Source organism: Micromys minutus (assembly GCF_963924665.1).
Source record: "Micromys minutus genome assembly, chromosome: 33".
Taxonomy (NCBI): Eukaryota; Metazoa; Chordata; class Mammalia; order Rodentia; family Muridae; genus Micromys; species Micromys minutus.
In genome coordinates, this window is record NC_137968.1 from 5,511,809 (window position 1) to 5,536,562 (window position 24,754).

General features: G+C 38.0%; 1 protein-coding gene across 25 annotated transcripts in view; it reads left to right on the forward strand.

Moving 5' to 3' along the window:
* Positions 1-24,754, forward strand: part of RIMS2 (regulating synaptic membrane exocytosis 2) — a gene marked incomplete at both ends in the record, with an annotated part of 425,123 nt that overhangs the window by 246,104 nt on the left and 154,265 nt on the right. For 13 of the 25 annotated variants that reach the window (XM_080909329.1, XM_080909307.1, XM_080909308.1 and 10 more), the window contains 3 exons: positions 4,582-4,650; positions 12,790-12,946; positions 14,162-14,275. In XM_080909329.1, coding sequence (XP_080765455.1) covers positions 4,582-4,650; positions 12,790-12,946; positions 14,162-14,275 — 340 coding nt within the window. Of the gene's footprint in view, positions 1-4,581; positions 4,651-12,789; positions 12,947-14,161; positions 14,276-20,368; positions 20,435-24,754 lie in introns of all 25 variants that reach the window. The other 12 variants (XM_080909305.1, XM_080909325.1, XM_080909306.1 and 9 more) reach the window with 3 other exon arrangements.

The window sequence follows — 24,754 nt, forward strand, 5'->3', positions numbered from 1 at the left end:
TGCCATGCTGGTCACTGTTGTCATTTATAGGGGGCTGAGCTGTTTAGGACTCTTGGTTCCATCCTTCCTTTTCTCATTTGCATGGCACCTTTTGGTATATGAAAGCTCTACCTCAGAGAGAGGCTTTCAGAAGACAGATTCAGGGAGCATGTCATGTTTATAACTACCAATACATTGTAATTTTAATTTCTCCCAGGTTAATATATCGATTTAATACAATTGAATCCCAATAGAATGTTTTTTGTAAGCTTTGTTAATGTGGTTCTAAAATTTATATGTAAAACAAATGTGCATAAGATAAATATTACTAATGCTATGGAGTCATTTTTTTATTATTGTATGACATGTTTAGGAATGTAGTAAGTTATCGATTTATGCATAGTTGGTGCAAGGGAAAATATAGAATTTCAAATATGTCCTCTTCCATAAGGTGGATTCATAATGACACAGCTTCTATTACAGATAATGGAAAAATAATAAATAGTGAATCAGTAATGTTGAAAAATGTGCTATCCATAGGAAAAAAATAAGTTTTCTCTGTCTTATATGCAACCTAAGTTCAAAATAGATGAGATATAATTAAAAAAGGCAACAATTTCAAAGTTTTCAGAAAACAATTCCCCAAATCTGGTTCTATAGTTAGAAAATGTTTTTTTCCATTTTTATTAATTATTTTATTCTTTTACATTTAAAATAATATGCCCCTCCCAGTTACCCCATTCTATCTCCCCTCTCCCTCCTCCCCTTTGCCTCTATGAGGATGCTTCTCCACCCACTCACCCATCCTGCCTCACTGCTCTAGCATCCCCTGTGCTGGGGCATCCTCAGGGCCTCCCCTCCCATTGATACCAGATAAGGCCATCCTCTGCTACACATGTATCTGGAGACCTGGCACCCTCCATGTGTAGTACTCTTTGCTTGGTGGTTTAGTCCCTGGGAGCTCTGGGTGTTACAGTTAGCTGATACTGTTCTTCCTGTGGGGTTGCAATCCCCTTCAGCTTCTTCAGTCCTTCCCTAGCTCTTCCATTGGGGTTCGTGGGCTCAGGCTGATGGTTGGCTGTGAGTATCTGCATCTGTGTTAGTCAGGGGCTGGTAGAACCTCTCAGGGAACAGCCATACTAGGCTGCAATTGGCAAGCGCTTCTCGGTGTTAGCAATAGTGTGGTTTAGTGCCTGCAGATGGGTGACTCTCTAGGTGGGAGGAGGTGTATCTGGATGGGGTGACTCTCTAGGTGGGAGGAGGTGCATCTGGATGGGGTGACTCTCTAGGTGGGAGGAGGTGCATCTGGATGGGGTGACTCTCTAGGTGGGAGGAGGTGCATCTGGATGGGGTGACTCTCTAGGTGGGAGGAGGTGCATCTGGATGGGGTGACTCTCTAGGTGGGAGGAGGTGCATCTGGATGGCCTTTCCTTCCGTCTCTCTCATTTTTTGACCCTGTCCTTCCTTTGGACAGGAACATTTCTGGATTAAAAATTTTGAGATGTGTGGGTGGTGGCCCCATCCCTCAAATGGGAGCCATGCCTATCTACTGATGGTCTATACAGGTTCTCCCTCCCCTTTGTTGCATATTTTGGCTACTGCCATCCTTTTTGGGTCCTTGCAGCCTCTAACTTCCCTGGCATCTGGGACTTTTTAGTGACTACCTCCAGTGGCTGTTCCTATTCCATTTCCCCTCCAATATCTGATCCTACCCACCTCCCCCCCCCAAACACACAGATTCTTCCCTCCCTCTACCTCTTGTGATAGAAAATGTTTCTTATTTAGGAAATTTCCCCCGTGTCAATGAATACAAGGCTCTGTCCCACTTTCTCTTCTATTACATTCAATATACCTGGTTTTATGTTGAGGTCCTTGAATCACTGGGACTTGAGCTTTGTGCAAGGTGACAAATGTAAATTTATTTTCATTTTTCTACATACAGTCTGCTAGTTAAACCTGCACCATTTATTGACGGTGCTTTCTTTTTCCATTGTATATTTTTGGCTTTTTTGTCAAAGATCAAGTGTCCATAAGTGAATGAAACATTGAAAATATTCATTTTAATACAATTACTACCAATTAAATCTAAATTTTGACTTCATCAGAATGTCAAAAATAAAAATCCAAGTACAGTGCACATGATTACAGCACATTTTACTGCCTTTAATGTTAATATGGAAACATAAAATCTTGGTTCTGTAAGAGTTAGAAAAAAATAGTATTTCTACTTAATTTGAGGTCTTGACTTTCAATCCCTGACTTGATTTATGCATCTTTCATCCAGGCGTGAGCGCACACAGACACTCTCACACACACACAAACATTCACACACATACACAGACACAAACACACACACACCAACACACACACATACAGACACTCACACACACACTCTCACACACACAGACATTCACACACACAGACACAAACACACACACACACACATACAGACACTCACACACACACTCTCACACACACAGACATTCACACACACACCTACAGACACTCACACACATACACACACAGACATTCACACACACACACAGAGACACACACACACTTAAAAATCTGTACGATGTCCATTATTAACCTCAGGGTGAGGCCTGCACAACAATAAATTTGTTATAAGTTGGTAGACAGTCTCATTGAGTTTCTCCATTACTGCCTCATTTACACAATCATTTCTCTGGTCAAATCTATTTAAAATACATGTCCTACATCTATACATCCCATTCTACCCTGCGTGCTGGAAATGTGTCATGATATTCTCATAATAGTGTCCACGCCTTCTATCAGAGCTTTCTGACTTTAGTTGTTGGAATGTTTTGTAAAGAGAATTGTATACAGTAAATTACTATACAGATGCCGTTTTTCTTTGTCCTCACTAGTTCCCCGTTGATGACACTGAAAGTCCAGTTTTAGTTAATCAAGCTTTACCACATAATACGTGGGTAGTCACTGATCTATTTTAATCCTCTAAGCTGCCTCTCAGACGAAATCCTTGAGATATTTGCGTTTTTGTATTGGTCTGGCTTCCTGGGCTTTAGGAATTCTGCTTTGATGTTTCTCTGGACCCCTTCCTTGTCGCTGAATGCTCTTTCGCTCCCTCCCTCCCTGGCTGGCAGAAGTCCCAACCTATTCTATTGCTTGGTCATCGGCTTCTCCAGCTTTTCTTGACAAGGGATGAAATAAAGGATAAGCGTTTTCTTCACACTTCAGACAGAAGATTCTTATCATAAGCTTTACAGTGCATTTCCAAATTGCAACTAGGTCTGAGGGCAGAGAAACTACCATTTGAATAATACCAGAATAAACTTCACACCGTGCAATCAAGGTGTGACCCCCTCTCCTTTATAAGCAGAGACAGAAGAACTACCGAGTTGGCATCATATGCTTCCCCTCAAGGAAGGAGGCATGAGAAACAAGAAACTTGGGGGAAATAAGGAATATTTCTGACAGAAGTGTGAGCATAAAGGAATGCATTCCTAAAACATCCTGACAAATGTCTGCTTTGGAGACTCTATACATTGGATACTGTCTCTCTAATTTGTTTTAGAGCTTTATAGGAAAGCATGTTTTTTTCTGAAACGAGTAATTAGTGAAAGGTGTATAGTGTCTGATGAGTCAAAAAAGTCCGTCTAAGAGATTGCAGCACTGTTACCATCATTAAATGTCTTCTGACACCAAGGTAGAGTAAAAACTTTAATAAAAGATCCTGTTGCATAGCATAGCGCATGTCTATCCCAAGACTCTTGTTGTGAAAAATAAACATATGAATTAAGTGCTGATTTCTGTGCATGGCGCATTTCATAATTAAGTATAAAGGTACGATCATTTTAGACATTAAAGTTCTGTTTTGTTGAACTTGATGATAATTTTTCTATGTTAAAATTAACATTAAAATTTTTAGGGATGGGTGTAGGCAGAAGCAGGAAGAACTATGTGAGTTCAAGGACAGCCTGATCTACAGGGCAAGTTCCAGGCCAGCCAAGGCTATACAAAGACACCCTTTCTTAACAAAAAAAGAAAACATCTGCTCTACATGATGAGTTCCAGGCCAGCCAAAGTTGTATGTCCAGACCTTGCCTTAGAAAACAAAGACAAGGGAAAAAATTAGCTTTATAAGAATATAATGCTCTTAAAATTTGAAGGTAATCATGTATCGGTTTACATCTATGAAATTCTCTATGGTCATGTGTATCAAACTTCACATTTCTTAGTCACCTATATTAGTAAGTGACGTGTTAATGATTTGTAAAACGGCTTATCTCTGTGTTTGAAGTGTGCCCAGGTTTAAAAGCCTTTGTCTGAAGTATCTGATGTGGCCAGCTATTTTTCAGTAGAATTGAATTATATGTTTCATACTTACACAGTTTCAGACTTTTGCCTCTTTAAGAATTTTGTCTCACGTGTTTCCTGAATAATGGTGTAATTCTAACCACTCTGTGATGTGTATCCTAACCTCGCGAGATGTCTGTGCGAGTCAGCATTGGTGAGCATGGGCGGGCTCTCCTATCCTTCTCCATCCTCAGGGATACAGCAGTCTCAACGTCCTTTTTCTGAACAAGTGAAAAGTTTATTTCCCGTGTCACTTGTTTTTAGGATCGAAGAGAATAAGTGACAGTGAGGTGTCCGACTACGACTGTGAGGACGGCGTGGGAGTCGTGTCAGGTGAGGAGTCGTCATTCCCAGCACAGGGTAGCCAAGGCTGTGGCTACAGGTCCACAGTAACAGTTACCAGACTCATGACACAGCATCTTAAAACCATCTCAGCTAAATGAATTTGTCTAACCCTTTTAGTTTAACCTCAGGAATGCTCTCAGGACATATGCATTGCACAGCTAGATTCTTTATCAAAATAGTACTGCCTCTTAGGTCAGTTGCTAGTAAAGCCCCGATCACCATCCGAAACTTGATGATCTGGGGCTCAGCTGTGTAAGTGACGTCCTTCTAGGCATCTACAGAATGTTCAGGTAAATTCTGCGTCTACCACTCAGTTGCTTTTCTAGTCCAAGGTTCCAGAGGGTTCCACCAGCCCAGTGCTGAGCTAACTTCTCACATCCTTGATTCGCTTTCTTTTGTGGCAAAGCCCAGGAGTTTTATCTCAGTTTGGATGAAAATAGTCTTTGGTCTATTCTATTGATTTTCTTTGGTCCTTTGATAAAGAACAGTTGGATATTTTATGTTGATTTACTTCAGAACTATTTGACAGTTCCACTGTGTGCTTTATTCTCTGGGTAATACCTCCAACCCCCTACCCTCCCCGAACTCTCCACTACCTGGGGCTTCCAGTCTCTTGAGGGTTATGTCCATCTTCTCTGACTGAACACAGACCCAGGAGTCCTCCGCTGTGTATGTGTTGGAGGCCCCATACCAGCTGGTGTGTGCTGCCTGGTTGGTAGTCCAGTGTTTGAGAGATCTCGAGGTTCAGGTTAGTTGAGACTGCTGGTCCTCCTACAGGATCGCCCTCCTCCTCAGTGTCTTCCAGCTTTTTCCTATTCAACCACAGGGGTCAGCAGCTTCTGTCCACTGGTTGGGTGTAAATATCTGCATCTGACTCTTTCAGCTGCTTGTTGGGTCTTTCAGAGGACAGTCATGATAGGCCCTCCTTTTTTATCACTCCATAGCCTCAGTAATAGTGTCAGGCCTGGGGGCCTCCCATTGAGCTGGATCCCACTTTGGGCTTATCTCACTGGACCTCATCTTCCTCAAGCTCTTCTCCATTTTTGTCCCTGCAGTTCTTACAGATAGAAAAATTATAGGTCAGAGTTTTGACTGTGGGATGGCAGCCCCATCCCTCACTCGATGCTTTGTCTTTCTGCTGGAGATGGGTTCTACAAGTTCCCTCCCCACTATAAAGCATTTCTCTAGGGTTCCTCCCGTTGAGTCCTGACAGTCTCTGTCCTCCCCAGCATCTGGTACATTCTGGAGGGTCCCCCACACCTTTGCTTCCAAGGCTGCCTGTTTCCATTCTTTTTGCTGCCACCCATGTTCCCCTCTTTCCCTCCCTGTCTGCTTTCCCACCCAGGACCCTCCCTCCCTCCCCCATCCTGTGATTGATTTCTTCTCCTGCCCAAGTGGGACTGAGGCATTCTCACTTGAGTCCTTCTGCTTGCTAACCTTCTTGAGTTCTGTGGCCTGTATCCTGGGCGTTCTGTACTGTTCTGACGAATATCCACTTATTAGTACATACCATGCGTTATTAGTACATACCATGCATGTCCTTTTGGGTCTAGTTACCTCTCTCAGATGATATTTTCTAGTTCCATCCATTTGCCTGCAAAACCTAAGATGACTTTGTTCTTCATACATGAGTAGTACTCCATTGTGTAAATCAACCACATCATCTGTAACCATTCTTCTTTTGTGGAACACCTGGGTTGTTTCCAGCTTCTGGCGATCACAAATAAGGCTGTGATGAACATCGTTGAACACGTGCCCCCGTGGGGACATCTTTTGGATATATGCCCTAGAGTGGGTCTTTGAGTAGATCTACTTCCAATTTTTCTGGGGAACCTCCATATTTCCTTGCAGGGTGGTTCTACAGTTTGCAATCCCACCGACAGTGGAAGAGTATTTCTCTTTCTCTACATTCTCGTCAACGTGTGCTGTCAGCCGAGTTTTTGATCTTAGCCATTCTGATTGATGTGAGTTGGAATCTCAGGGTCATTTTGATTTGCATTTCCCTGATTACTAAGGACTTTGAACATTTCTTTAAGTGCTTCTCAGCCATTCAACATTCCTCTGTTGTGAATTCTCTGTTTAGTTCTATACCTCATTTGTTGATTGGGTTGTTTGGTGTTAACTTCTTGAGTTCTTTACATATTTTGGATATTAGCCTTCTATCAGATGTGGGGTTATTGAATGGCATAAGCCATTGTTGTTCTGTTTAGGAAATTTCCTCCTGAACCAATGAGTTCAAGGCTCTTTTCCACTGTCTTTTCAGTTGGATTCAGTGTATCTGGTTTTATGTTGAGCTCCATGATCCACTTAGACTTGAGCTTTGTGCAAGGTGACAAATATGGGTCTATTTTCATTTTTCTACATACACAGCCAGTTAGACCAAGCCTATTTATCGAAGGAATTTTTTTATTGTATATTTTTGGCTTCTTTGTCAAAGATCAAGTGCCTGTACGTGTGTGGGTTAGTTTCTGGGTCTTCGGTTCTATCCCATCGATCTACCTGTCTGTCTCTGTACCAATGCCAGGCAGTTTTCCATCACTATTGCTCTGTAGTATAGCTTCAAGTCAGGATGGTGATTCCCCCAGAAGTTCTTTTATTGTTAAGAATTATTTGTGCTCTTCTGGGTTTTATTTTTTTCCAGATGATTTTGAGAATTGCACTTTCCATGTCTTTGAAGAATTGTGTTGGGATTTTGATGGGGACCGTGGTGAATCTCTAGATTGCCTTTGGTAGGACAGCTAGTTTTACTACGTTAACTCTGCCAGTCCATGAGCATGGGAGATCTCTCCATTTTCTGTGGTCTTCGATTTCTTTCTTAAGAGACCTGAAGTTATTGTCATACAGATCTTTCATTTGTTTGGTTACAGTTACCCCAAAATATTTTATATTATTTGTGGCTATTGTGAAGGGAGTTGTTTCCCCAATTTTCTTTTCAACCTGTTCATTATTTGTATAAATGAAGGTACTAATTTATTTGAGTTAATTTTGTATCCAGTTACTTTGCTAAAGTTGTTTATCAGTTGTAGAAGTTGTCTGGTAGAATTTTTGGGGTGACGTATGTACACTGTCATATCGTGTGCAAATCGTGATACCTTTATTTCTTCTTTGCCAGTTTGTATCCCCTTGATCTCTTTTTGCTGCTTTATTATTCTAGCTAGAACTTGGACTACTATACTGAGGAGGTTTGGGAGAGTGGCATCCTTGTCTTGTTTGCGTTTTAGTGGGATTTCTTCAAGTATCTCTCCATTTAATTTGATATTGGTTGTCTTTTTGCAGTAAATTGCTTTTATTATGTTGAGGTATGGACCTTGAATTCCTGATTTCTCCAATACTTTTAACATGAAGGGGTGTTGTATCTTTTCAAATGCTTTTTCATCATCCAAGGAGATGATCCTGTGTTTTGTTTCTTTTTTTTTTAGTTTGTTTATATAGTGGATTATGTTAATGGATTTTCATATATTGTACACCTTAGTGAATGATGGTTTTGATGTGTTCTTGGATTCAGTTTATGAGAATTTTATTGAGTATTTTTGCATTGATATTCATAAGGAAAATTGGTCTGAAGTTCTCTTTCTTTGTTGGTTTTTTGTGTGGTTTAGGTATCAGAGTAATTGTGGCTTCACAGAATGAATTAGGTAGTGTTTCTTCTGTTTTTATTTTATGGACTAGTTTGAAGAGTGTTGTTATTACGTCTTCTTTGAAGGCCTGGTAGAATTCTGCAGTAAAGCCATCTGGCCCTGGGTTTTTTGTTTGTTTGTTTGTTTTATTTTGTTTGTTTGTGTTTTGAGCTTTTTTGGTGTTTTGGGTTTTTTTTTGTTTTGTTTTGTTTTTTGTTTTTTAATGACTTCTTTTTCATTAGGTGAGAAGGGCCTGTTTAGATAGTTTACCTGCTCTTGATTTAACTTTGGTATGTCGTATCTGTCTATAAAACCATCCATTTCATCTAGATTTTTCAGTTTTGTTGAATATATGCTTTTGTAGTAGGATCTGATGATTTTAAAATTTTCCTCCATTTCTATTGTTATGTCTCCTATTTCATATCTGAATTTGTTAGTTTGGATACTGCCTGTGGGCCTTTTAGTCAGTTGTTCTAGGGGTTTTTCTACCTTGTTGATTTTCTCAAGGAACTAGCTTTTGGTTTTGTTGATTCTCTTAGTTTCTATTTGGTTGATTCTCTCCCTGCATTTGACTATTTCCAGGCCTCTACTCCTCTTGGGTGTGTTTGCTTCTTATTGTTCTAGAGCTCTCAGGTGTGCTGCTATGTTCCTAATATAGGAACTTCCTAATTTCTTTACCAGGGCACTTAGTGCTATGAATTTTCCTCTTAGCACTTCTTTCACTGTGTACCTTAAGTTTGGGTATGAAGTGTCAACACTTTGATTGATTTCTAGGAAGAAATCTAAGAAGTTGTATTTCTTTGTTTTAGGGTGAACTGTTCTGTAAATATCTGTTAAATCTATTTGGTTCATAATCTCTGTTAGTTTCACTGTGCCTCTGTTTAGCTTCTGTTTCAAGGATCTGTTCATTGGTGACAGTGGGGTGTTGAAGTCTCCCACTATTATTGTGTGGGGCTCAATGTGTGTTTTGAGCTTTAGTAAAGTTTCTTTTATGAATGTGGGTGCTCTTGGATTTGGGGCATAAATTTTCAGAATTGAAACTTTCTCTTGATGGAAATTTTCTTTGATAAATATGAAGTGTCCTTCCTCACTTCACTTGATAACTTTTGGTTGAAAGTCTATTTTTGGATAGACCTTTTGCTTAGAATTCCCTTTCTTAGCCTTTTACTTTGAGGTAGTGTCTGTCTTGTTATTCAGGTATGTTTTTTGAATGTAGCAAAATGCTGGACCTTTTTTGTTCATCCAGTCTGTTAACTTATGTCATTTTATAGGTGACTCAAGTCCATTAACATTGAGAGATATTAAAGTCAGATGACTGTTGGTTCCTGTTGTTTGTTTTTGTAGGTGGCTTTATGTGTTTGTGGTTCTCTCCTTTTGGCTTTGTTAAAAGATGCTTATTATCTTGGTATATAGATATTGTTTAAATTTGGTTTTGTCCTGGAATATTTTGTTTTCTCTATCTGGCTTTCATAGTCTCTGTTGAAAAGTCTAGTATAATTTTAATAGGTCTACATTTGCATGTTACTTGTCTCTTTTCCCTTTCAGCTTTTAATATTCTTTCTCTTTTTTGTGAATTTAGTATTTTGACTAATATGTAATGAGAGGTTTTTTTTTTTTTTGGTCCTATATATTTGGCGTTCTATAGAGTTCTTGTACATTTATAGTCATCTCTTTCTTTAAGTTGGGGAAGTTTTCTTCTAGGATTTTGTTGAAGGTGTTTTTAGGGCCTTTGATCTGAAAATCTTCTTTCTCCTCTATTCCATTATTCTTAGATTTGGTTCTTTCGTGATTTCTTATGTCCTGGATTTCATGAATGTTTTGGGTTAGGAGGTTTTGATGCTTTGATTTTTCTTTGACAGTTGTATTAATCTCTTCTATGGTATCTTCTACGCATGAGATTCTCTTCAATCTCTTTTATTCTGTTGGTGATAATTACATCTGTAATTCCTGACCTCATTTCTGGTTTTTGATTTCGAGATTTGCCTCTATTTGTGTTTTCTTTATTGTTTCTACTTCCACCTTTAGGTCTTGGACTGCTTCATTCAATTCCTTCCCTTGTTTGATTGGGTTTTCTATATTTCTTTAAGGTTTTTATCTGTTTCCTCTTTAAGGGCTTTACCTGTTTACCTGTGTTTTCCTGTATTTTGCTCTATATCTTTCTTAAAGGACTCTATTATCTTCATGAGATAGGATTTTAGGTCAGCTTCCTGATTTTCAGGCGTGTTGGTGTATTTAGTGCTTGCTGTGGTCAGAGAACAGGGTTCTGATGATACCCACATATATTGGCTTCTGTTGCTTATGGTCTCTCACTTGCCACTTGGCATCTGGTTATGCCTGGTGTTTGCTGGTCCAGGTGTGTCTGGAATCTGCCTCTTCTGTCTCTGGGTTGCTTCAGGTCTCCTGGTAGACCTGTGGCCCTGGCTGTAGTAGATCTCCTGAGAGGCCTCAGACCATTGGGTCTTCAGAGAAGCAGTCAAGCTGTTGTACTATGTGATGCTGTTCTCCAGGGGGCCTATAGACTGTGGTTTCTGTTTACCTGTTTTTAGGAGAAACCCACCCCCCCCCAAGGTTTTCAGCTTGTTGGGTCAGTTGCCCTGCATGCTGCAGAGCCTCTGGGAAGTCTTCAGACTGTGGTGTCAGTTGCCAATTTGCCCTGTTTGCAGCGGAACATCTGGCATGCCTTCGAACCATGATGTCTTTAGGGGAGCAGACAAGCTGGCTATCAGCTGCCCAGTCTCCCTGTGTGCACTGGATCTTCTGGAATGTCTTAGGCTCTGTTGTCAGTCACCCTATGTGCAGCTGATCTCCTGGGAAGCCTCAGGGTGTGGTGTCTTCAGGGGAACAGACGACCTACCTGGGCATCTACATGAGCAAAAAACTCTAGCCATAAGGGTGCCATTGTTTTCTTACTCCTACTTTTAGACTTCTATTTCTCCTGTCTTTTTGGCTTTACATGAGCATTTATATTATTCAATTTCTTGACCTTTACTCTTTAAAAAAGTTTCTTCTATGGTAGTTAAGCATATATACACACACATACATATATGTATACATATATGTAACTTCTTTATATCTACTTTCAAATGGTACTATATAGATGATGTACCTTCCAGTAACAAAATTCTTATAGTTTTCTCTTTATGATTGTTAATTTGTCCATTTAAAAAGCATATGTAATCATTCACATATGGGCATGATTATGGGCATGTTTATCCAGGTTTGTGTAAATGATTCTGTATGTAGATAAGTATATGTATAAGTTTTACTTTATCTATCCCACTGTCACATGTGGGTATGGCTACATAAATATGTCATGACTCCATACTAGCAATATCAGTTGCTAAGAATTCACAGCCACTCTTCTCTGAGGCAGTTCGTGTTTACTAAACAGAAACTGTCTCTTAGATAAGCACTTTTTTCCATTCACAGTCCCAAGCTTGGGATTGTCTGTAAAATATTAAAAGGTGCATCCCAATTGCTGAAGACCACAGCCTCTTACGGCAAAGTTTCAGAGGTTGGAGTGGGCCAACGCCATTCTTAGTTCAGTTGTTTGATTTTCAATAATTCCTCTTCATTTCCTTGGATACTTCTTCAATTATTTCTGTCTATCTTGATCTTTTGCTCTCTTCCAGGGCATATAGTCTAATACTACAAACAGTATCTTTCTAAGAAGAAATCACATAGAAATGAAATAATTTTTTTTTCAGTTATGTCTGCTTATAATTTTTTGAGGTGGATATTTCTAGGAATGAGCCTAGGGTCTTACTCACAGGAAGCACATGTGCTCTTGTGAGTACCTTCAGAGCCTCTAGGTAACAGGAGATGCACCTTGTAGCCGTGCGTTCTGGAGTGTGCCCACCCATTATCTCAGTGCAGCCAATGGCTGACTACTCACAGCTACCAGCCTGATGAAGGGGACCTTGCTAGCACAGTGTCACTTCTCCTGTTCAGCCTTATTGATATTTCTCCATCACATATGTACTTTACACGTATACAGCTTCCAGCAAAGGACCTTTGTTTCTTTCCTTCCCCATGGTTCCCCCGTAGAACTGCTATGTCCCTGACAGGTAGAGTCCCCTCCTTTCTGCCCTGTCCAAAGGCCCGTGCTTTTTTGGAGATTAACTAATGTAAGGAGTCTCCGGATTTTGTTTACAGACTACTGTGGTGTCTAGGCTCTGCCAAGCATTGCAAGAAAAATGGCATTGAGCGTTGTTTAGTGTAGTTTATCTTATTTAAGCCCCTTACAGACCTGGCTCTGTGAACGTTAACATTGTTTAAGAAGCAGTCTCTAGAAATGAAATATTTTTATAGTACCGGTACAGTGAACGTAATAACTAAGTATTAAATCTTCTACTGTTTCCATGGTTTGTGTCTATATTTTTCAAGCACCCTGTGCTGTTTCTGTACTTTATATTTATCTTGCTAAATGTATTCCGGCCTTAGCAGTGTGTCATGTGTTTTCAATACAAAGAACTTAGCGTGTAGTTGTTATTTTATTTTTTGCCCTTAGATTACCGACACAATGACCGCGATCTTCAAAGCTCCACATTATCAGTGCCAGAACAAGTCATGTCATCAAACCATTGCTCACCGTCGGCGTCTCCTCATCGAGTAGACGTTATAGGAAGGACTAGGTCATGGTCACCTAGTGTCCCTCCTCCTCAAAGGTAAGGTAGTATGTCAGATTTGCTTTTAGCATGGTACTTAGGGGGGATTTAGCATAAATTACCATGATAGTCTCTAAACGGAAATTATTCTTTAGAACATTCCTCCTGTGTAGGAGTTTTCTCCTAGTGGAAAATAAGATGCCATTGCAGTGGAAATAAGATGTTATATGGGTCATTTTATGACTTTTCATGATCTCTAGGTTATTTGATCTAAGAGTTCAAAATAGTTAAGAAAATCTGGCGTTAAATTATGTGTAAATATTAAGCAAATCTATTTAGAGTCAAATGAATCATATAGCTATTGGTAATTAAAAGAAAAAAATTACTAAAAAATAAAAATAGTGCATGAGTAGTGGATAAAATGGTGACATGACTCTGTTGCTCTAGGTCATATAATATTTGAACTTTCTGATAAAATAAATATAAGTACCAGGGACTACAAACATGCAGTGTAAACCATGGACAGAATATATATGTTATACATGATAGTTTAGGAGACATATAAATAGAAAAGATATGTGATATTCATAGATATGATTGAATTTAAATATGTCAGATTTGTCTGTGTATTTGAATATCTTCTGTATATAAACATGGCATTGCAATCTGATAAAATGGATGGTTTGGAAAGGATGGAAGCCTAGTGTGTCACTGGATAAAGTTTTTACTCTTCGTTCTGGAAGTATTCAAAGGACTACCCTAGTCAGAGTATGTGAGGGAAGGGCTTAGGAAATACATTAATTAGACAGCTAAAATGTAGTAGATTATGAAGATGGTCGTGCAGGTTAGAGTGCTACCACAGGTGGAAAGGTCTGATAGTCAGAGCTGGACAGGTCTCACAGGTTAAGGGCAGGTCCCAGCCTGCATTTGTGATCCCTCCCTATCCCCATGGTCCACAGAAAAGCATCTTCTCACTCACCTGTTCCTCTAGTGTGTCTTAGGGCACCAATTATTAGTGCTAGAGACTTAGGTGTGGCCCATCAGTGAGGTATAATATTGCTCATCTAATCCTTAAAATTATTCTCATAAATTCTATATATATATAAAGCCAGACCCTCATTTAGCTGTCAATTTTCAAATGAAATTTATACCATCAGTATAATATTATATTATATAGTATAGTATAATGTTTATAGAAATAAAAATAGGTGTTATTGGTTTTTATGTAGAATATCCTCTAGATTAGTAAAATATTTACGGATCTTGTTGTCTTAGTAGGAATGTGGAACAGGGGCTTCGAGGGACACGTGCTACTGGCCATTACAATACAATTAGCCGAATGGACAGACACCGTGCCACAGATGACCATTACTCTTCAGACAGAGACAGGTAAACGCAGCCAAGTCTTACTAAAGTCCATTGCTTCAGTAAGGGTTGTTGTAAAGTATTTTCTCTAGTCCTGTACCTCACCTTAGTTTCCAAACCAGCCTTCTTTACTGTTCCCATATTTTCTAAGATTACCCTACTTAAAAGGAGAGATTAGATGTGCAGTTTTTTCTTGATAAGAAAAATCAGCACTAGATGCTCAGGACTCAGAATCCCAGCACTTGGGATGGTGACCAGGAAAATGACAACTAAGAGACCAGGCGGGCTGCTTGATTAGACCCTGCCACGAAAAGAAGATATTTCAGTAATTCAAAATAGCTAGCAGATTTGCACAAGAGACTGTAATGATAACCACAACACAAAAAGATGTTTTGTGACTTTACCTGCACATAGCAGATGATCTTGTGTAATCATGTAATCTGCAAGAGATTAAAGTGTTTAATAGATTTCAGAGAAATAGTGTGACTTTTCATATACAGAAACACCGAGACAGAGTCTGCTTTGTTTCTGAAAGGTTTTATAATTCTCGAACAGGTTTTCTCTCATGGCCTTCAGTGAGGCTTTAACTACCTAAAAAAAAGCCAAACTTGTTCATTGATGTGTTTGCAAGAATTCTCTGAATTTGTCCCATTAAAAGTGACAAACTTTGGAGTAACATGGTATGTTACAATGCTTACATTAGTTTCTACTAATTTTTAAAAAATTAATTAACAATCTAATTCAACCTTCAGTTTTATATATATATATATATATATATATATATATATATATATATATATATATATATATATATATATATGAAGAAGAAAAGCAGATTACTATGTTGACTTAAGATTTGGAACAAATAATAAAAAGAATCAATAGGTATTTTGTTTGCCTAATGGGATGTTAATGAACTTAATTAGCTTTTCAAATTATTTATATAGCTCTAACAAGCTTTTTAGCCATTGAAAATTTGCTTATTGAGAGAATAAAATTGTCTAAATGATGTTAAAGTTTTTAGCTTACATAAAGTGATCAATTAATAAAAATGTGGTCTGATATAAAGTCCAAAAATATAGCATAATATTTGTACAATGTGGTAGAATGAAATTGCAAAATAACACTTTACTTCTATATTAAATTCATAACATTTTGTCAGTATACTAAACCACATAGTATTAGGTTGAATCGCTACAAACATACAACCAGCCATCTTCAATATTTTCTTTAAAGCTCATATCAAAGAGAGTTGTACTTGCATTTCTTGTTCATGATCTTATGAATTGGAAGTGCAGCAAGAATATCCAAATGTTCATGTCTGGAAGTATTAAAGAAAAGAGATTCTTATGATTTCATCTTACTTTTATAGATTTATTAAACTTCTTTGTCAGCATCACTCTTAAATCTTTTTAAGACATTATGTAACGTACAATTTCATTTCAATAAAAACAATAGAATGCATTCCAAAAACTATTTTGATTATCTGTACAATTCATTAATATAAGAAACAAAATTCATTGTATAATATTCTCCGTTTATGTCTATCCGAGTCTAATATTCTTAAGCATTTCAATAATCAAATGCACCAGAATGTCCTTTTTAAAATGAGAAAGTATTGAGATACTATTGTTTTATTTTTATGAATATCATTTTATAGAGTTGCAAATCTGCTCAGTTTAATTGGGTTTGAGATATGTCTAGGTGATTTATAAAGTTCAGTTTTATGTGTTTCTGAGAAATCTACAGAAAGGATTCACTGAGAAGACCTGACCTGGATGTTGTTTTGTTGGCTTTCCAGTAGGCTGTGGGCCCAGCTAGAGGACTACAGGAACTTTTATGACAAACACATTTAACGGGAGCATGCCTGCAGTTCCAGAGATTTAGTTCCCTTTCTTCCCGTTAGAGAACTTGGTGACGCAAGAGCAGACATGGTACCAGAGGAGTCACTGAGAATTCTACCTCTGTGGCCATAAGCATCGGGAAGTGACACATGAGATCACAGCCCATCCCTAATGACACACTTACCAACAAGAGCACTCCTCCTAATCCCTCTCAAATAGAACCATTGTGATGACTAAGCACTCCAGCATGTGAATCTGTAGGAGACAGTCTTATTCAAACCGCCATACATCGTTTCTTTAATGATCTCTCTGGAACCTTGTTGGAATGATCTGGTTTGAATGAATAATGTTCCTCCTCATCTTGGAAACTTGAATATATACTCCCTGGTTGGTGGAATTCTTCTAGAGGTTTAGGAGGTGTAGCCTTAGAGGAAGTGTTTCACTGGAGACAGGCTTTGGTGAAGACAGACTTGCACTAATTCCAGTTCATTCTCACGGTTTTGTGCTGTTGTTAATGATGTAAGTGCTCAGTTTCATGTTCCGACCTCTCACGCTTTCTATTAATTGCCAGACCTCCCCCACCCTGATGGAACTTTTTCTCCTTCTATGGCCACAGCCCAAATAAACTTTCCCTTCTAAACTAAAGAAAGAATTTTTCATTTTAGTAAGTAGTGTGGTTTAGAGATTTAAAAGATGCTCATATCATTCTTGTCAGTCAAATCTAATGCATTGAATTTAAATGTATTTAATTGAATGTATTCTTTTTCAAAGGGTTTGAAACCAAGAGGTCTGGAGTTTGTATTTAGGATTTTAAGTATTCTTGAGGAAATCCAACCATTTTATTTCTCAATCTATAAAATGTCTCACACACACACACACACACACACACACACACACACACACACACACATATATACACAAATTAACTCATACAGTGCTTCCATGACAGTTTTATATTTTTTTGTCAGGCAACCAACTTTCATAGAGATGTATTTTACCAAAAGTTTGTACTGGTAATTGAATGTGGCTGGTAGTGCATATTATATCCTAGTACCCGGAAGGTGGTGGTGGGATGATCAGGAGTTGACAGCCAGCCTTGGCTACATCGCTAGATCAATGGAGACTGGACAATATAACAGCCTCAAAATCAAAGACTAATTCATACTGTGTAATGAAAAAAATCTAATATGCACATTACATTAAGAATACATTGACTTGTAAATACTTTACATTTAATGGATTAGCAGTTAACCTGAAATAGGAAAATGACAAGGAACAAATTAAAATAGAAAACTGAGAAGTTAATTAATTTAAGCATTGTGGAAAATGTGTAGAAGATAAGGCATGAGTTGACATAGAAAAGGGAATGTTTATTCAGGCAATAAGAGTAAAGTTCCCGAGGCAGAGCACAGCTACACGTCATGGAGTTTGGAGTAAACAGCATTTTGTGACTTCAGAAAATTGTATGTGAAGACAGAATTTTACACTGACATGTGATAGGCTGTCCATGTCAATCAATCAATTCAAACAGCAGTCCATGTGATAGACTGCTGTTTGAGTTGATTTATACTTCTTTGCTAAACTTCAGTGGAGGGTGCATGAGATGCAGCCTATTATTTTTATGAGTATGTTTAAGAATTATGTATCTATATGGTATTGGGTCTTTGATTCTATTTCCGAGTCTTCCTTCATTACTCAAAACGTTACTCTGTTGTGAAATGGAGTAACGCAAACCTTTCCATACGGGTTATTAGGTAAAATAACACACAGTAAATGGATTACTTTTATTTTTCATCCTCTCCCCTTGCACCTTTGACTCATGTTTCTCTAGTAAGCCTGGGAACTATTGTTTTTTCAGTACCCCAGGTGACTATTACAGCTAGCAACAAAATTTACAAGAAGATATGAATATGTGGCTTTAGAAATCTTTTTAAGGTTTTAGTTATAGAAGTTAACTTACCGTTAGAAAATTTGGAGAGTATTGTATAATATGTTAATAACATCACAACAGATGCAGTACAGCACAGATTCCAGTAGGCTTGGTTTCAGCATCACAAATACAACTTTAAAATTAGTGTCACTGGTACTTTGTGTTGATGTCCAGCTCCACAAGCCATTCTCGTTAGATGCGGATTTCATGTAGCCTTTTAGGGACCTCACCTCTATTCAAACCAGAATATATGGTTTTAGAATAGAGAAGAATATAAGGACTAATCAGATTTGGGGAAAAATAAATTTATTTTAATATCATATTTAACTACAAAAGTTTAAAAAAAAAAGTAAGACCTCTAGAACCTGGGCTTCTCTGAGAATCTTGTTTCGTTGCTTTTATAATAGATATTTTAGTGACTTATGATGTTACTATATTCTGAGATCTCACAGTGTTTCCAGAAGGATTCCTGCTGAGATTACAATTGATAAGATCACAGGAGCTCAGGAAGCTACCATAACCTTTCAGCAAACAAATGTAACAGTTCTGTTAGAGCATCTGGAAGTGTCCGGGAAGGGAGTGAGTCTATGCTAAACATGCACATGTAGGCCTTATGGACGGGTCATTGTTTTAACATAAGACTTGCATTTTCAGAAAGAATATTGTTTCACATTGACAATTTCCACAGTAGATGGTGATTGTATTGGAATTCTTGCTTCTCAACTGACAGCCTTTAACCAGTTTGAAGGTTAGAAACTTATTCCAGTAGATGCAGAAACCTGATGCAAGCCGTGTTAGTGATGCAAAGGAGAGATTTGAGTGTTATAAATTTATTAACTCTGAGACATTAAAATTTGGTTTATTAAGTGAAAATGTAAATAAATGGTTGAAAGTGGAAAATTACCACAATCCTATATTAGCCCAAGATAACTAAGGACTCGGAACCCGAGAGGCTGCCATGGCAGATAATGTTGAGGGGGGACCTGCTTCCTGCTCCCTTCCACCGAGGTCCATTCTGATTTTAGTTCATTCTGATATATTGATTCTACCAGACCAGTTTTAAATAAGTTTTCCTTTAATGGTAACAACAGTTACACTAGGAAGTTGCCTTCAGAATGCTGGTCCACTGCCAGCCCCGTTCCACAGTCACAGCACCAGCTGTTGAAGCTGACAGACAGAATGAGATGGGCTTCTCGGAGTGCCTACATGACACATAGGTGGGTGACCTAAGGAAGGTGCCTACATGACACATGGGTGGCTGACCTAAGGAAGGTGCCTACATGACACATGGGTGGGTGACCTAAGCAAGGTGCCTGCATGACACATGGGTGGGTGACCTAAGCAAGAGGTCAAAGAATCTGGTGCAATTTGTAGGAAAGGTCAAGTTAAGATGAGCAGTAGTTTCTTTCTAAATTAAAAAATTGAAGATGCAGCAGTGTGAGATGAGAAATGGAAGTGGGTTATGAAGGAAGCAAAGGCATATTTGCAGCAGGATTACCACAAGGTCATACAGTGTGCACGCATGTGTGTGTGTGTGTGTGTATGCATGTGTGCAAGGTAGATGTGTGAATGTTGAGAGAGTACTAGTTTCTTTGCATTGTTCTCTTAAATGATCACCTGCCTTATCATCTTGGAAAATAAATATTTTAAGAAGGAGCATTTAAAATTAGTGTCATACAAAGAAAATCAACTTTAGATGGCTTCAACAGTTAGGCATTTGTTGTCTTAATTGTTTACAGAGGTAAGGAAGCATGAAATGAAACAGAGCTAACAGCATGTAATAAATATACAATATGATGTGGAGATCATAAATATATCAAAAATGCATAGTATTTAATATACTTAATGAACATTCTAAGCTTAAACTGCTTTGTTCTTTATTAAATGAAACTTGAAGCCTCTTCTTATCTTTAGGAATAGTGAGAGAAAAATAAAGCCTCATGAAATGCCCTAATCATTCTAGGTGTTACCTCTGTGTCCTTAAACTTGCTGGTCGTTTTATTATATTTCTTCTCTCTTTCTTCCTAAAAATAAGCAAAACATCTTTGAACTATAACAATTGCTAAATGGTGCTCAATATATTAAAGTAATAACCAATTACTTTTATCATTTAGTTGAAATATCAAAATGTTATATTTTGTTTCACTTTCCGTTTAGAGTGTTTGGTTCATTTTGCTGCGCACTTTCATGGGCCTCGAGAAGACGGCCAGGCGTTTGCAGTAGCCGTTTTCATTTGCTTGGCTTGCGAGCTTACTCTCTGTTTGACTCTGACGTTGAGAACTATGCTATGCCTCTCCTTCCGTCCTGAGCCTCACTTTCTTTTTGTTTCTGCCATGCTTGCAGTCCTTTTCTTACTCTACCTCGCTCTCGACACAGGCAGACCACTGAGCATCATCACAGGGATGGAAGGTATAATTTTCGTACAGTTGAGTCTGTGTGTAGAGTTGCATGCTCCTGTCTATGTGATATGACTCCCTTTCGTTTTCGTTTTATATATACACATGGGATCCTTAATACAATATGGGAACATATCTAATAGTGATAAATAAGTGATTTGAAACTAGAATTTCAAAAATACCTTCTGTTCAATGGACTAGAATCTTCTTTTTATTACCCCCAAAGTTGTGTTATTAGGAATTAATTAACTTTACTACCAAAACTGAGAGATGATCTATTACAGATGCCATTATATCCCTTTGCTAATTCCCCATATATAATTAACACTGGTTTATTTGTATATGCCTTCACAACCTGCTTCCCTACTTCTGTGTTTCTCAAGATGCTGTTCATTGACTGCTCTGTTGGTGGTTACTTGCTAAAAGATAACTAATGTACTCCTCCATCGTAGATGAGCTTGGGTCTATAAGAATGCGTAACCCATGGGAAGCCCCTCTTTCATCTCAATCTTGTTATAACTTATTCAGAAGAAGGAACTTTCCCATGAATTATGGGAAGAATGAGTCAAATATTTAAAAGAAATTCAACCTATTTTAGAGGGAAATAAGCCTTTCCTGGCATTTAGTAGAATGTGGATATTCCTGCAAAGAGAAAGAAAGATTTCTAATGTTCTTTAAGTTCTCAAGGCTATTTGTGGCTTAGATTATTTGTTGTTACTGATAATATTTTAGTTATTAATTTTTTTATTTTATACATGTATAATGAATTCTGATTGCATGGCTTTTCCATCCTCTCTCTTTTTTTTTTCCTTACAACTTTATTTTTTAAAAAAGAGAGATACATGTACAGATTTTTTAAAAGCATTTTGGCATAAAACTATATGAATATATTTTTGTCAGTACTTGATTTTTTCTAAATACTCAGAACCGTTTTACTTACCCCTTGCTTTTTGTGTTCCCTATGAACCTGAAGATTTTGTTTTTAATTTTTATGAAGAATTGTGTTGGAATTTTGATGAGGATTACATTGATTCTTATTGTCAGATGGCCATCTTTAGAATCTTAGTCCTGATGCACAAACAGGGAAGATGTTTATGTCTACTTTCTTCTTCCGTTTCTTCAGTGCCACAAAGTCCTGTTATGCAAATTTTCATATGCTGTGTTCCAGAAATTCCAGATATTTTTGTTACTGTTATTGAGGCTATGGTAGAAGGCACCGTTTCCTTCTGGTTTTTGTTTTTCTGTCTTTTGCTTGCATATCAGGTAGGCTCCTGATTTTTGCAGGTTAATATTGTGTCTTTCTACTTTGCAGAAAGCATTTATCAGCTCTAGAACTTTTTTTCACGGAGTTTTTAGGGGTTGTTTGTTTGTATAAAATCAGTTTATCTGCAAATAAAGATACTTTGACTTCTTGCTCTCCAATTTGAATTGCTTCATCTCCTTCAATTGTCTTAGACTAAAAGTTAGCTTAGACCTCTCCTATATTGGGTAGGTAGAAAGCCTTGCCAGCCTTGTATTTTTTATTTAATGAAAATGCTTTGTGTTTCTCTTTGTTTTAGGATGGTGTTGTTTGCGAGCTTGATGTAAATCAACTTATGTTGAAGTTTCCCCCCTTGTGCCCCTAATCCTGTAGTTCTCAACCTGTAGTTTCAGATCCCTTTGGGGGGTAAAATGACTTTCCCAGGGGTTACCCAAGACCATTGGTAAATACAAATATCTATATTATGATTCATAACAATATTATAGTTATGTTGTAGCAATGAGAATAATTTTATGCCTAGGAATCACCATAACATAAAGAACTATCTTAAAGCGTTGCAGCATAAGTAAGGTTGAGCGCCAGTGCCCTAGTCTCTCCAGAACTTTATCATGAAGGAATAGTGGACTTGGTTTGTGCATGTGATGAGATGAGGCTGTGTAGGTTTTGTCTTTTAGTCTACTTATGTGATAGACTAAATTTATTACTATTGGATTAAAGTCATGTTGATCATGGTGGATACATCTTTTTGATGTGTCCTTGAATTTTGCTTGCAACTATTTTAATGAGAGTTTTGCGTCTGTGTTCATAAGGATGTTGCCCTATAACTTTCTTTTTGGTTGTCTTTGTGTATCTTTTTCTCAGGGTAATAATGGCAACATAAAAAGAATTAAGCAATGTCCCTTCAGTTCCATTTTCCATCGTAATTTGAGAAACATGGATGTTAGTTCTTAGAAAAACTGATAGAATTCTGTGTTGGATCTATCTGTCCCTGGACAATTTTTGTTGGGAGATTTTCAATCCTGATTTTATTTTAGTGGGTGCAATGAGTCTGTCTAATTTGTTTATTTCATCTTAATTTAGCGCTGGTAGGTCCTATCTATCAAAAACAAAAATTCTTTAGTAGAATGCAGAATTTAAACATGTCCTCATGACTCTTTAACGTTCCTTGGCATCTGTTGTAATGTCTGTTTTTTCCAGCTCTTATTTTATTTACTAATTTGAGTTTTTATTTTTCCCAAAGAACCAGGTTTCATTCTGTTAGTTCTATTCTTATTATTTTCGTTTCTTTCTCATTGTCTCAGCCACGCATTTGGTTTATGTTTTTGGATTTTTACATTTATTTATTTATTCATTCACTTTATATCTGATCAAATTTCCACTTTTCCTCTCCTCCGAGTCCTGTCCTCACATCTTTCCTACCCCAATTCCACCTTCCCCTTCTCCTCTGAGAAGGGAAGCCCCTCCCTACCTTTGGTCCCAGCTGGTCCCGGCACATTCTCACCCACTGCGGCTAGACATGGCAGCCCAGCTAAGGGAAAGGGGTCCGAAGGCAGGCAGCAGAGTCAGAGTCCAGCCTGCTCCACTCGTTAGTGACTCACATGGAGACCATGCTGCACATCTTCAGCCTGCATTTTATTATTTCTGTCCATCTACTTTTTGAGGGTATCATTTCTCCTCTTCCTCCTCCCCATCCTTTGAATGGATTTATATCAATATGAAATCTCTCCAGGGTTTTGATATATGCACATAGTGCTATATATCAATGGCCTTCATTGCTTTCTTTAAGTTTATATATAATGTGATTTTATTTTCATTCAATTTTTAAAGGGTTTTAATTTCCTCCTCTATTTTTGTCTTGACCCAGTTTTTCCCCAGTAGGAATTTAGCTTCCATAAGATTATATACTTTCTGCTGTTTTTTATGTTGGTGAATCCAGCATACATGGTCAGTTTTGGAGAAAGTTCCATGGGTTACTAAGAAGAAGGTATGTCCTCTAGGATTTTGGTGAAATGCTATGTAGATATCTATGACATGCCTAATGATTAATTCCATCATTTCTCTGTTTGGTAAAGTGTGGTGGTAGATAGAGTCACTGGTTCTGTAGGTCAGCAGAGGTCAGAAATGAATGGAGATTGGCTGGAAGGAAAGGATGAAGTTGAGATCACAAAAGAACTCACTGGACCCTGGGTTTGCAGCATAAGACCAAGTCCCTAGAGGAGGGATGTTGCATTTGAGGAGGCCCTTCTCTTTGTAGGCTGCTAAGGGCTAGAGTAACTCTGTAGAGAGTGGGATGGGCTACAGGAAGGAGAGTAGAGAGAGCGTGTGTGTCAGCCTAGTGTGGAGGATGTGGTTCCCTCCTAGAGAGTGTTTCTGTGGATTTTTGGGTGTCACAAAGGAACGAAGGTGGAAGATAGGCTATGTCTATTATTTTATTGTTTTATATGACAAAAGTGAACAGAGCAATATCATTAACCATACATGTGGCTCTTATATTTTGACTCTTAGTTTTGCTCTTTTGTGCTTTTGAAGCACTTTAGTGCTTTTGAAGCACTCTCTTAAGTCAGGGATAGCACAAAGTGAATATGAGAAAATACTTCCTCAGTTATTTAAAACATTCGGTATTCTGAATGTTCTTATGAACTTAGAATTATGACCGTAGGTACTACGTACACTTTGAAGCAGTTTAATTAGAGTTGAGTGTGGTAAGATTTTTCTGACTTCGAAGAGGATCCGAGTGGTTGGTTTGAAGGGAAGAATGCACGAAGCAAAAATACACATTTCAAGATGAATGGAAATAGAAAGAAGATAGGCTATAACAAATTGAACTTAATAATACTTGGAAAATATTGAGAACTGTAATTTTAGGGAACGACTTAAGAGAAACTCCTAGTCTTGTACCTCAAGGCATGATACTGGCGACAAACCTGCCCTAGTGTACAATGAGGCAAGCTTTAGGATTTCTAAAAACACTGAGGAGAAACCCTTAGCACAAGCTAAAAAAATACTATCCAACTACCTGCTCAGTTTCTTGCTGAATTGCTTTGCTTAGCCTCAAACTAACTCTGGCAATTT